Raw genomic sequence first — 14,845 nt, forward strand, 5'->3', positions numbered from 1 at the left:
CCAGGATGGGGTGAAGAAGGCAAAGTGAGAATGCTTAAGGTGACTGTACTTGAGGGGATGGTCCAGATTGGCGAGCTGGTGGTGGTCATGGTGTACTCTTACTGAGAACTCATGATAGGCATTCCTGAAATGGATGCGATAAGATGAGTTATCTGGAAGTTGCCCAAGGGCTGCTCAGGTCAGAGGGAGCAGTATTTTCTGATATCCAGCCAATTCTTAGGATGAGGTGGAGGGCCACTGCTGTGCATATGATCTATTCTGGGTCCGTCTCTCATTCAGGGTCAGAGAAGGAGTGAGATCTCACAGATACCTCAACGGGCAACACAGTGTTCTTTTCCCTCAGGGCATTGCCTCAGGGTACCATCAGGTTTGAGAAAGCCTCTCCCAAAAGGCAGTAGATGATAAGGTCTTCTTACAGTTGGTTGGTTCTATAGGCATTGGTCTTTAGAGCAGTTTCTTCAGTTGGTTTTCTTGTATTATTTTTTGCCTCATGAAGGTGGCTCTTGCTTTTCAAGTAAGAGCTCTTCTAGTATCATAGAAAGGAGCCAGTTGTCATGGGCTTTTCTACTGTTGACAGTAAATAGGTCTTTATATGATGCCTTCACTTCCTGTAGTTTACCCTCCATTTGTTGAATTCTCTGTTTACACATTTTTCCCTTCCTCTGCAGCTGACTGCTCCTGCTTGTCCTTTCTGCTCATGTTCTTCCAGAGGTGTCTGATCATAAGTGCTTGAAGGGTTTTCTAATTTTCCAGGGGAACTTGGGCTGTCTACAGTGAACAAAAGTTGTGTTTGTACTTTTTTTATTTCTTCCAGTTCATGTATAGCTGATATTTCAGTTTTAACTTGGATTATAAAAGGTCTCTATCTTATTCAGCAATTATTCAGGTGATGTTTGCCCTGGAGACAACCATACTCTGTCTTCTTTGATTTTCACCTTCTCATTCTGGAGATCTTCTGACTCTTTATTATCTATTTCATTTCAGGCATTGCTTTTTCATAATTGGTTGCATAAAACAATTGCTCATAACTCCAGGGTCATTCTCTTTGCAAATTAGAAATTATTGTTGTTTTTTTTTTTTTTAAAGATGACTTATATCTTTTGAGTTGTTCCTTGAACACTCTGTGTCTTTGACTCCAGCCTCCTACTTCTTGCTCAGTTACTACAAAGGCTGCCCCTTTCCTCTTGAGCATGATAGGGTCTACACTGGGATTTTCTCAGTTTTGCATCATTGATGGTACAGAGCTATTTAAAAAAAAAAACTTAGAAATTTAAAATTTACTGAACCAATGAGATGGAAGGGTCTGTGGGAGAATCAAGTGGACTGGGCAGGTAAGGAGTCTGAGATTTGAGTTTGGACAAGTCACCTAAGATGATACTATATGGTTAGAAGGCTATATAGTATCAGGATCTACGGTGAAAAGACAGTTGAGGGATGGGGCCAAGAGGAGAAGAAGCAGTAAGTAAGCCTCCATCACTTTCCCCCAAGTCGACACTCATTTTGGTTTCTCGCCCTAGCTATCTTCTTCTTGTCCTCTTCCTCATCCCAAGGTGTCATCACAGTGGTCCCTTCCTTGCTCCGCATACAGGAATCCCTCACTGCAGCATCCCTGGGCTGTCTGTGTCCCTTATCTCTGAGAGATTCCAATGCCATTCCTTTCTGTTTTCTGTCATACTAGAACATACACTTCCCTGTAAATATTTTCATGAAACCTAAATCCAATAGTCAAGAGAGATATCTTTACCTAAGTAAGTGACCTTTCTGTCGGCAGAGAATAAGCCGCTTTGTTCTGTTTTTTATTTGTTTGTTTGTTTGTTTTTTAATGTATCTCTTGCCAACTCATTTTGGTTTTATTCCCCTGCCTCCTACATTTTCATCTTTGGTAGTTCTTTGCCATAGAGTTTCCATTCATCTCTTTGGTTGTTGAAATCCAGCTTCTAGTGATTTACTTAAGGCCTTCGCAGAATTGTATTTCTTGAGTTCTTCTGTTTTTGAAAATTTTTTTTGTTTTTAACCATGAAGAACTGTTTGATTGAATATAAAATTCCCTCCCAAGGCTATTATTGCTCTGCTGTCTTCCAACATTAAATTTTGGTTCTGGATGTCTGATGACAGTCATCTTCCCTTTTATGGATGACATGATTATGTTGCATGGATGGAATCCCTTGATAATGGTCACATTTGAAGGTTTAGTATAGTGACTCCATGGTGTCTTGGATGCTGAGTTTCCCCCTCAGGTGTTCAGGCATGTTATAAATGGTACCCAGCTATCATAGAGAATGCAAGAAATCTGATCATTTTGCTTTGTCCGTATTTTCAATTTTGGTATCTCAAGTCAAAATAATAGTCCCTTCTACTAATCATCTTTCACATTGTTGAACATGATTCTTTAAATGTTCTTTGTTTTAGGCTCTCTTGGCGAATATGGCCGCCATGTTTGCAATCTACCACGGTTCCCGTGGGCTGGAGCATATTGCTAAGAGGGTACATAATGCCACTTTGATTTTGTCTGAAGGTGAGTCAAATATCAGTTTTAAAACTTTTGGGCATAATAAGACTGATAAACATGAGTAAGTTAAATTGAAAACTCACTGTATGTTTAATACTGTATGCAGAATTAAATGTCTAATATAAAACTGGGAAGAATATATTCAACTTCTATGCTAGGCTGAGTTTTTAATATATAGAGCTCTTACTCACTCTCCTCATCTCATACATAAGAAAGATGAATACCCTGAGAGAAAAATGGGCAAAGGACATTATATGTAATTGTAAAAGAAGTAAGTATACAAATAAATGGTCAGTGAACATAATTTCAACCTCACTTTTACTCAAAAAAATGTAAATTGAAACAATAAAACAATTTTTCTCTCGTTACACTGGCAATGATTAAAAAGAAAGAGGATATTGGCATGACTTTATGAGGGCACTTAAACAATATGATCAAAAGCTTTTAAAATGTGTGGACAATTTGATCCAGACATTCTACTTCTAGGACTATATCCAAAGGAAATAATCAGATCGGAGTGTAAAAAGTGTCCATCGAAACACTGTTTACTATAGCACAATCTTAGAAATAGTCTAAATGTTCAATAATAAGTAATTAGTTAAATTATGGGACATTTGTAAGTTTAAGCACGTACAGCCATTAAAAATGATACGGGCTTTGATTTGTAGAAAGACAAAATGTTCATGGTATATTAAATTTTTTTTTAAAAGGGTAAAGAAATAAATGTGTGATCATTCACACACACACTCACTCCACTTCTGGAGGAATATATACCAAAATGTAACCACTAGTTATTTCTGGATGGTGATTATGGTGATTCCCACCCCTCCTCCCTTGCTCCCCTTTTATATATATCTCACAATTTTCTATGGCATAGTAATAAACATTTAATTTTTTTTTGAAGCAGCCACCAAAACATTGGGTAGGGCAGGGACAGACTGCGTGATAGTAGGATTTACCTCTTTATTTCTCTGAAATGTCAGTGGCAGAAGAGCAGGTCTCTTGGTTGGAAATTGGTGAATCTCCTGTCTTGTCTAGGTCTCAAGCGAGCAGGGCATCAACTGCAGCATGACTTGTTCTTTGACACTTTAAAGATTCAATGTGGCTGCTCAGTGAAGGAGGTCTTAGGCAGGGCTGCCCAGCGGCAAATCAATTTTCGGCTTTTTGAGGATGGCACAGTAAGTCAAACTTTCCATTATTTTTTTCCTTTTCTTTTTTTTTACAAATTCTCTAAATTTTCATAGCTTTCTTTTTTATTTTTGAAAAATCAATTTTGGAACATTGGGCACAATCTTTTTTTTTTTATAAACAATTGTCATTTCCAATTTGGAACATTCATTCTCAGCTTTCCTTAAAACTTTGTGTTTTCATACATGAGGCTCTTAGGCACACATTTTGCTCATAATACTCCTCTCTTCACAATACGACTGTTCAAGGTAAAGGTTATGATAAGTGATGCGATAAAGTAAGTTAAGGAAGAAAACGGTGAGCGTATCTAGTACCAATAGGAGTGCCCTGCAGCCATGGATTATGAGAGTCCTGCGAAGTCTGGGGCTGATCTAGTCTCCTTTGCCTAAGGGCCAACTTAAATATAATCAAACCCTGATGTTTTAGAATGACTGGGACTTTTGTCCAGCTCCTTCTCCCCTTACCTCTGTTGAGATTTCTCCACCAGTGTTAGTGTTTAAAGCTGATGTTTTCTCTTTTGTTTTCACTTCTGTAGCTTGGTATTTCTCTTGATGAAACTGTCAGTGAAAAAGATCTGGATGACTTGCTGTGGATCTTTGGCTGTGAGTCATCTGCGGTAAGTGAAATAAACACATGTATTCCTTCATGACTGTTTGAGATGGTGTCAAAGATGGCATTTGCCTCTTGTGGGCCTGAGTGTGAGGGAGAGGGTTCCGGTGTGACATTGGGTGGGCTGCTGTTAAAATTATACCACTGACTGTCCTTTACTACTGTGACTACTAGTAGTTAGAGGTCACTGCTGTGGGCCCCAGCGAGGACCACGTACCCAAGTTAGTTGTAAGGCTTATTAATGGTGTTTAATAGAAACTGTTTCTAATATGGAGATTCATGACATTGGCATCTTGGTTATATCGATTCTGGGAAAATTATGCAACAAATATTTATTGAAGACCCGATATGTGTCAGGTACTATGGTAGGCCCTGTGGGTCATGGCGAATTAGACACGATTCCTGAGCTCATGGAGCTTATAGCCTAATGAGGATTCAAACAAACGCAAGATTGCAATCCAGGTGATGTGTTGTGATGGGCGACATCTGAAGATGCTCTTGGAGCACGGAAGAGAGGCTCCTCACCAAGACTTGGAATAAATTATCCTAAGCTGAGTTCTGAGAGATGAGTAGGGGTTTTCAGGACTAAGATGGCACAGTTGAGGAGGGGAATGGGGCCAGAGGTGTTTCAGACACTGGAGAAAGCAGCCACAAAGGCTAGAAGGAAAGAGAATACATGAGAATCAGAAGCAGTTCAGTGTGACTGAGTTGGTTTCTAAAACAATGAAATAGCAGGGACATGTGAGGAAAAAGGTTACCATTCCATGGAATGAGAATGAGAAAGAAGCTACCTGGACCTGTGGCAAGGTGTTAATCACAACACTCTGCACGGCCTGGTGCATAGGAAGTACTTAGTAGATATTTGTTGAATGAATCAATGAAAAGAAGCATTTGCTAAAGAAGTTGAAATAGGTTCTGGAGTGTTGAATGGTTCTGTCCTGGCTCTCTTTGTCCTCTTTGAGAGAAGACTTTAGTATCAGATGACAAATGTAAATCATCAAAGAAGTATCACACTGTTCTTTTTAAACTTTAATAAACAAGACAAAATAATCATCTTCCCTCTAGTCTTCTGTGCTAAACTTCATTGTAGGCATTTGTTCCACGCATTTGAGGAATATTTATGGAGCTCCCGCTGATGCTTCTAGATGGCCATACTACCAGCCTGGGTCAGAATGAGGAGCAAGTCATCTATTTAATTATACATTCTGTATGTTAAACACTTTTAAGATATGAGATTTGCAGATTTTTTCCCCCATTCTGTGGGTTGTCTGTTAACTCTTCATAGTTTTTGATGTGCAAAAGTTTTTAATTTTAATGGGTCTATTTTTATGTTGTTATTGTTGCTTATGTTTTTGGTGTCAGATTTAAGAAACCATTGCCAAATCCGAGGTCATACAGGTTTGCCCCTTTGTTTTCTACTAAGAGTTTTATAGTTATAGCTTTTAAATGTAGGTCCTTAATCCATTTTGAGTTAGTTTTTGTATATGGTGTGAGGATCCAACTTTATTCCTTTGCATGTACATATCCAGTTTTCTCACCACAATTGGCTGAAGAGATTGTTCTTTCCCCCATTGTATGGTCCTGTCATTTGTATTTTATTAGAATTGTTCTCAAAGATAAAAGAGCAATGTCAGGTGAGAATACTTACATGAGTGATATAGTAATTTTTTTTGATAGCCTTTTAAAATAATTTACTGGGACTTGCTTCATTATTCAAGGAACATGCAGGAGATGTCAGCTTTTTGTTTTTGTTTTTGTTTTTTTTTTGCAGTTAAAATTATACAATTTTTCTTATTTTCTGTGGTTGAATTCAACAGAACTTAAAAACAGTGCTCTGGAGAATTGCCGCAATTCATGACTCCTGACACTTGTCACCATGCCATGCCAGATTCCAGGGGGTAGGGTGGGGAGGTGGGTGGTGAGTGAGTAGTGGGTGTGGTAGGGGATTTCTGGTGCTCTGTTAGGATACATTTCGGGTCCTCTGTTAGACCACAGGCCTGAGTGTCCACATGTGGTTCTTGGCACAATTTTTGCCCTTTAGTTTCTGTGGTCTCTCTGTGCAGGAGCTGGTTGCTGAAAGCATGGGCGAGGAGCAGAGAGGTATTCCAGGGTCTGCCTTCAAGAGGACCAGCCCATTCCTCACAAATCAAGTGTTCAACAGGTTTGTGTAGCTAGTGTGACTTCTGCATTGTGTGTCGTGGCTTGGGAGCACAGTAGAGAGTGGCTTCTGACTCTGACTGTATTATGGCTGGGTAATGGTGGCTCACCAATAAATCATCTCTGTAAGGATCATATTCCTGAAAGTGCATGTTATTTCCTGGTGGCCCTACATCCTTGGCACTGTAAGCCCTAATTCTACTCGTTGGGAAGAGGGAGGTTTGGATGCATAGTTGCTAGGCTGAAGAGCATACCCAGGAAGTCAGCATCCTCTTCTTCCCAATCTTCCTCTTATGCCCACAGGCAGCTTCTTGTCTTTGGGCATCATCTGAGGTTTGTGGGGTTCTGTGCCTTTTCTCTGATGCTTTCTTGGCTTGTCCATGACCCAATTTGATCTCTACACTGAAGGGAGATCTCAGTGTGTCTTATCTTTCAGGAGGACGTGTATGAATTCTTATCTATCTAATTATATTGGCCCAAATCATGTGTTCTATCTTCACAGCTATCACTCAGAAACAAATATTGTTCGATATATGAAGAAATTGGAAAACAAAGACATTTCCCTTGTTCACAGCATGATTCCACTGGTAATTATTGCTTTTATTCCCACTTCCAACCCCACCCTAATCCCACGTCTTTGGGTCACATCTAATATGCTGCAGGAAGGATGAAAGGGTGCCCAAAAAACCATGCGGGGGCATCAGTGGGCTGATCAGATGGACCATAGAAAATCACTAATGTGATACATTTTGGCTGTATCTTCTTCAAGGGGTCCTGCACCATGAAGCTCAACAGTTCCTCTGAACTCACAGTAAGTAGGTCACTTCTATTAAGGGGGAACTTGTTCTGGCTTGTACATAAGCAGATCACTAGAGAAAGCTGCTACTGGGACTGTGATTTAATAACTACTTTCATAATCAGCAATCTTGGCAGAAACCTTAATTTTACTACAACTTGATCATTTAAATTTATGAGTAAAATTATTTTCAAATATTAAAGTAATTAAACATATATTATTTATACCCTTCTATCCTCCCATTTCCCAATCCTTTTTTAAAATCTGCCATGTTAAAAGCTTTTATTTTTATCAATTTGTAGTTGTTAAGCTTAGGTAGAATTAAGAACCTTAAGCCTTCTTTCTAGAGATCCATTCACAGTGACAGAAGGGTAGAAATTTGAGGTTTTAATTTATTTCTTGTGTCAACAGATTTGTTACCTGCTGTTGTGTTGGTAAGTATCTCTACTAGGCTAAGATCAATTTTAGCAAAGCTGTCTTGTTCCTTCTGTCTCATAGGATTGTTCTGATGTGACAAATCACACCAGGCAAAGGAAAGCATTTGATATATTGATAGGAAGATTTCCCCCATTTGCTTTTCCTGTGTTTTGTTCAGCTTAATGAAGAGAATAATATATGTGCTATATAAGACTATGAATAAACTATGCTTGAAACAGTTCATTGGGTTTCATGGATATAAATTTATTTTGAGGCCTTTTTGTTTCTAAAAAGATAGAAAAAGATTATATTTTTGTATAAGTTCTCTTTCTGGGACTCTGCGACCCGCTTGTTAAATAAAGACAGTAATAGTACTTACCTCGTAAGATTGTGGTGACTTAATATTCTTAAAGTGCTGAGAACAGTTTCTGGTGCATAGTACACATTCTTTGCGTTATCTGTTGCTATCATCATCATCATCATTAAAGTTAGTATTGTTACTGCTATTTCAATATGTACATATACATATGTTTTTCTCTTCTTGCTCCAGCCAATCACATGGAGTGAATTTGCAAATATCCACCCCTTTGTGCCACTGGAGCAAGCTCAAGGGTACCAGCAGCTTTTCCAAGAGCTGGAGAAGGATTTGTGTGAGCTCACGGGCTATGACAAAATCTGTTTACAGCCTAACAGGTAAGGGGGTGTCCTCTCCTGCTGTGTTTATCTCTTGAGGTATAATACTCACTCCAAAACTTAGGGGTGTGAAACAATAATTGTTTTGTATTATTCTGAGAGTTGAGTGGACAGTTACACTCCACGGGGGTGGAGTACTAGAAGGTCCAAAGTGGCTTCATTCATGAAGCTGGGAAGTTAGTGATGGGCTGTTGGTTGTGGCCTCAGTTGAGAATGTTGACCTGGGCCTTGGTTCATCTCCATGTGGACTTTTCCACATGGCTGCTTGAACTTCCTAATGGAATGATGTCTGGTCCAAAGTAGAATTTTCCAAGATGAAAAGATGTGGAAGCTGCAAAACTCTTAAGGCCCAGCCTCTGAAGTTACACAGCCTCACTTCCAGAGCATTCAGTCTGTTAAAGCAAGTTACAGGGCCAGCCCAGGCTGAATATGGGAGTGGGCAACACACAGATGTGAATATTGAGTTTTATTGTGGGCCATCTTTGGAAACTAGTTACTAGACTCATCAAAGACACAGCATAAGAATTAAAACCAAGCACACATGTTAACTCCTAACAAGTAGCAATGAACCTGGATCCTGGTTTGTTCTGTCACTGACTTCGAAAGTTCCCTTTCTGTCTTCTGGCCTTGGTCTCTTTGTAAAGTAAAAACTTTGAAGGACAACAGATTTCAAAAGCTCAGTGCTTTGGCACATCTTCTGGATGCTTGCTAAAAATACAAATTCTTGAGCTCCACTCCAGACCTACTGAATCTTTAGGGGTTGAGAGTAAGAATATTTTTCAGAAGCAGCCAAGTGACTCTGATATACAGCCAATTTGGAATCCATTGGGTTGTGATCTTTCTGTCTTCATGGAAATAGGTAGACAGACAGACAGACATGTTATCAGTGTGTGAGTTAACACTTTAGGCCAGCGGTCCCCAACTATTTTGGCACCAGGGACCGGTGCTCCTATGAGATTCTAATGCCTGATGATCTGAGGTAGAGCTGAGGTGGTGATGATAGCACTGGGGAGCAGCTGTAAATACAGATGAAGCTTCACTCACAGGCCTGCCGCTCACCTCCTGCTTTGTGGCTGGGTTCTTAACAAGCCAAGGACCCTACCGATCGGCAGCCCGGGGGGTTGGGGCCTCCTGCATTAGGATATCTTCAGAAGAGGAGTTGGTATTGGCCCCTAGGTTCTCTACCTTGCACTACTCAAAAGTGTAATTCTCCTCTGGCAGCCTCAGCATCGGCATCACCTAGGAGCTTATTAGAAATGCATAATTTTGATTTCAAGATGCAAAAATCAAATGATTTTTAAACTGAGACTTTATTTTCACTTTCTGAAACAGAAAGTAATCAGATCTTAATCAGATATAATTGAGCCCTACCTCATGTTTGGTAACATAGGCTACACAGCAAAGCCATGCATTTTGTAAAAACAATATAGTATAAAGCACAAACCCTTTAAGAAGAAGGTATATGGCAAATGAAAGGATATAGAGCTCTTTTAATAATAACCCTGAAACTCTCATTTCATAAATAAGGAGGAACTGACATCCACAAAAGTTAGGCTTTAGTATACTTTTATTAAAATGTAATCATTCAACTTTTTTTTAAGTATGGAAGGAACCTGATTGAATTAACCTGAGGCAAAAATACTTTATTAAATGTTGAAAATAAGGAAACTTCGCCCTCTAGTGATGGAATATGACCACATCTTCAGTGTCATATGGGAGAGCAATTTTTCATGACTAAGTCATTAGCTCTTGCAGTAAATTGAGCTCCCAGCCAGAGTCCCCAGAAGGATGACCTAAGGATGAAGAAACTGGCCTTCCCTTATAGCAGCAATTCCCAACCCTGGCTGTAAATTAGACTCATGGTGAATTTATAAAAATTCTGGTGTCCAGATCGCTATCCAGATTAAATCATAATCTCAATGGGGAAAGACAGAAGTGAGGGAAGGGAATCAGGCATGAGTATTTCTTTAAAGCTCCCCACCTGATTCCAACCTGCAAATGAGGCTAAGAACCACTATCTCAGAAGTTTCTCTATTGTTTTCTGTAGTATACCTGATGTTCTTTCTTTGTTCTACTCTCCACATTTGTATGATTGACAGAGAGATTCAGTACCCCATCTTAGACTTGCAGGAAGGAAAGAGATCTCTATCAGGTTGTAGTTCCTGAAAGTGATGGCTTCTTCAGCTCCAGAGATTCCCAGATAGAACACCCACTTCCAAGAGCCGATTTGAGAATGACAGGCTATGCATAAAATTGAGGCTTAGATGAGTGATATTTCTGGTCCTGAGCAGAGGCTGCTGTGACAGATGGGGAAATGCCCTCTTCTTTGGGGGAGATACAGGGGCATTCTTCCAGCAAGTAGAGTGATTTGATGTCATGCTTTGGAGAAAAGAGGAAGGAATGGGCCACATATTCTGTATGTGAGTGAGATTTTATTTTTAGCTTGTTACAACTCTCTTGGCTTATTTTTGCTAATCTTCTCTCCACGAGTGGGTTAGAAATTCCAAGTCTTAGAATTATTCTATATTCCAAGTCTTATAATTTGTCTACCACAGGGCTACACAGTAGGAGGTGAGCTGTGTGCGAGCGAGCAAAGCTTCATCTGTGTTTGCAGCCACTCCCCAGCACTAGCATCACCGCCTCAGCTCCACCTCAGATCATCAGGCATTAGATTCTCATAGGAGCACTGGTCCCTGCTGCCAACAAAGTTGGGGACCACTGTGCTATGTTATTGATTTGATTGAGATTTAATTGAAGAATGGCCGATAAATGTGGATGATAACCACAAATTGTGTCATGAAAACGTCAGTTAATGTAGCCAAGACTTAACTTGGTCTTTCTATTTTCTGGGATAGTTAGATCCCAAAAGTTTTTAAAGGACTTGCAACAAAAGGGTCAAAAAGCTTGTCCCTATTTTTCTTTCCTATTTATTTGCTCAATACACAAACCCAGAGAGCATTTCCAGCTCTGTGGAGAACATAGTTAAACAATATTTAATTACCTTTCCATTTCCTGCTGTGCCCAGCTTGTTCCCACAACACTTGACACGCTTGAATTCATTCCGCAGCTCACGCACTCTAGGAATCGCTTGATTAGACTTACATATAATGTAATGTTTAGGGCGACAGAAATGGTACTTAACACTTTCCAAGGATATCTAAAATGAAAGACAAACTGAAATTAGTATTAGCTCACTTGGCTTATAAGAATGAGGAAGTTGTTTTTATCTTTCAAAAACAACTGTAATCTTGAATGTTGATGGACCTGGCAGTTGCTTTTCCACCATCTTCTCCCAGGAAGATTTTTAAAGGAAGGTATGAACAGAGCATAATCAATGGCCCTCAAACTTTATTGTGTCTGAGAATCATCCGGGGGGCTTGTTATGTAACTTAAACCCCTCCACCAGTTTCTGATTCAGTAGCCTGGGTTAGGGCCTGATAATTTACATTTCTTACAAATTTCCTGGTGAGGCTGATGTGCCGGTTTGGTTATCACACTGTGAGAACCACTGGGGCTGCAGGGGTTCTCAGTTGAGGTTGTGTATTAGAATTACGTGGGGAGCCTTGAAAAATATGGATGCCCTTCCCACCCCACAAACTAGTTACATCAGAATCTCCTTGGGGCTGGAGCCCAGGTAACACAGCTTCCCAGGTGTTTCTCATGTGCATCATTGGGTTGGAGAGCGTATTGACCTGGAGGAATACCAAAGAGGGAGGTTTAGTTAGATGACTAATGTCTAACAGCAGAATGAACCTTGAAACTAGTTTTTGAAGCCACCACCATTCCTATGCATAGTTTACAGCAGAGAGTCAAAACAAACAAACAAACAAACAAACAAAAAACCTGTTAACTGCCATCTCTGTCTCCTCCTTCTCCTGAGCTCATGATTGATGTTATTGATCACTTCTGATACACTTGCCAAGTGCAGCTTCAGAATCCTCCCCTCCAGTGAGCTCTAGGAGGCCAGATATCAGGGACTTCTGATCAGGGACTGATTTCCCAAAGGAACACCCAGAATGCCAAGAAGAGAGAGAAAGATGAAGGATGAAGAGTCCTTCTGGGGTAAATATAAGGCAATGGACAGAAGAGCTTTTCCTCCCCCATTTCCTTAACTCTCAAAGTATAATTTTATGTGTACCGTGTGTAGGGCTCTAGAGCTGCGGTTCTCACACTTGGCTGCATCCCCCAGAGTTTCTGATTCAGCCTGACTAAGGTGGGAGCCAAGAATTTGCATTTCTAACAAGTTCCCAGTGGTGCTGATGCTATTGTTTGGGGATCTCCAGTTTGAGAACTATCTCTTTGAAAGATAATCTTCCGGCACCAGAAAGGTTAGAGCAGCTATCAAGATGTTTCTTGACCAGAATTCAAAGATTATAAGTATAGAATTTAGCTCATGTCAGATTAGATACAGATTGATAAAAACATTTCAGGATGGCATATTGAGGGGATTTTATTTTAAGCTCATAGAAGTAGAGACCCAGGTAAGGTTTAGTGTACTTAAGGTAGGCAATGGTTTGATTAAAATCCTTTGCTTTCAGGGTTTGCGTACTGGAAAATCATCAGTCACTGTTTATCTGGCCTGTAAGATATCAGTCGGGCACCAGTCTTTACCTTATTTTCTTGGGAGTGGTCTTATAAAGTTGTCATGAACTGAAGCGGGTCATTTCAACACAGTGGCTGTTTGGATCATTTTATTTCTATCAGTTTTACTATAGTGTCAGTTTTTTAGTTCTTTCACAAAGATCAGTTTTGTTCCTGACCACTTGATGGTGGTATTTTTAAAGTAAAAACAGCTTGGATGAGGGGATTGAGAATGGGAAGAATGGGAGGGGTCGCTCTTTTTTTTGCCTTAAGCTTCGTACTCTTCTGCACTGATACAAATTTTTAAATTACATGTATTACTTTCATAATAAAATATTTAAATTCACTTGTGAAGTAGGTGGCATATTCCCATGTGATAGATGAGGCAACTGAGATCCAGAGGAGTGATTTGCTTAGGGCCAAACTGCTTGAAAAGGGATGGTAAATCTAGGAAGGCTTTGGTATTAGAGCAGGAGAAACTCCAGATGGCCACAGTACCATCTCTTTGTTAGACCTGGAATGAGTGACTTTAAGATGCTGTGTTGTAGGAGAGATCTTATAATACCTCCACAGAAGGGTTTCTGGTTACAAACAACAGAAAATGGCTAGGGCTAACTTAAGCAGAAAGGCAGTTTATAGGGAAGATATTGGGTGCTTCACAGAACTGATGGAAAAGCGGGGTATTGGGGCTTCACAAACGAGCAAGACTCAAGGGAGGCTGGCAGCAGAAAACAAATCAGGGTCACTGTAGGGGAAGAGCCCCCACCACCACTGTGGAAAACCTGCGACTGTCCATTCCTTGGTTGACTGCCTCTAAATTAATGAGGTCGCAGGCTGGTGTATCCTATGAGCTGCGACTAGGTCACATGTCCAGCACCTTGTTAACGGGTAGTGATTGGGAGTATTTGGTCCCTTTCCACTTCCACAGGGGGATTTAGGACCCAGCCTTTACCCCAGGCTCACCAAAAAGGGGGAAATTTCCCCAAATAATAAGAGAATGAAAGGCTATGTATTCCCACATGCACACCCATAAAAGCAGCAACAGTGAAAACCCAGCAAATTTCCAACAACCTAATGTAATCTTTCCTTTATATTTCTAAGCATATTCACATTTGGTGGTCCCAGCACCATTTTCTAATTGCGTTGTCTTTGTTCTTTACTGTTTGTTGGATATATAGTTCATAGATATTTTCTTCCAGTCTGTAGCTTGCCTTTTCGTCCTTTTAACAAGGTTTTTTTGCAGAGCAGAAGTTTTTAATTTTGATGAAGTGCTATTGATCAGTTTTTCCTTTTATGAATTGTGCTTTTGATTTCAAGTGTAAGGACTCTTTGCCTAGCCCTAGATTCCAAAGATGTTCTTCTGTTTATTCTTAAGAGTTTTATACATTATATTTAAATCTATGATCTATTTTGAGATAATTTTTGTATGAGGTGTGAGACTTAGGTTGACATAGATGTCTAATTTCTCTAGCACTGTTTGTTGAAAAGCCATGTCTTTTTAAATGTAGTTAAAATTTTTGAAAAGCATACTATAAAAATCTTCTCAGGAAGTTCAAATATTATTAGAAATAAATAGACCCATTAACTTGTAAACAGCTTAAAACTTCTGAAATCACACATTAAATGTGACCGTCAGTGTGTATACCATAATGATGTGTTAAAAACTATGAAACTATTTTTAGAAGATTAGAGAAAATTGAAACAAGAATAGATCTGTTAAGCTTGAATAGTTAATAATTTTTTAAAATGTATAACTCTTAAACTACTACACCAAAATCTTAAAATGTTACGATCAGTAACATGATCATTTTCTCTGGGGAAAAATTTTAACACCTTTTGACTTGTATTAATACAACATTGTACTTGAGAACACAAATACTCTTTCTTCGGTACAA

The 14,845-nt window shown here is 39.5% G+C and overlaps 1 protein-coding gene across 2 annotated transcripts in view; it reads left to right on the forward strand.

The window, feature by feature from the left end:
- The window catches only part of GLDC (glycine decarboxylase), a 72,363-nt gene that overhangs the window by 29,105 nt on the left and 28,413 nt on the right, over nt 1-14,845 (forward strand). For both annotated transcript variants that reach the window (XM_039880222.1, XM_039880309.1), the window contains exons 9-15: nt 2,410-2,515; nt 3,548-3,687; nt 4,233-4,313; nt 6,370-6,467; nt 6,966-7,050; nt 7,233-7,274; nt 8,227-8,369. In XM_039880222.1, the coding sequence (XP_039736156.1) occupies nt 2,410-2,515; nt 3,548-3,687; nt 4,233-4,313; nt 6,370-6,467; nt 6,966-7,050; nt 7,233-7,274; nt 8,227-8,369 (695 nt within the window). The remainder of the gene's footprint in view (nt 1-2,409; nt 2,516-3,547; nt 3,688-4,232; nt 4,314-6,369; nt 6,468-6,965; nt 7,051-7,232; nt 7,275-8,226; nt 8,370-14,845) is intronic.

This window comes from Pteropus medius, unplaced genomic scaffold (genome assembly GCF_902729225.1).
Source record: "Pteropus medius unplaced genomic scaffold, Ma_sr-lr_union100, whole genome shotgun sequence".
Lineage (NCBI taxonomy): Eukaryota > Metazoa > Chordata > Mammalia > Chiroptera > Pteropodidae > Pteropus > Pteropus medius.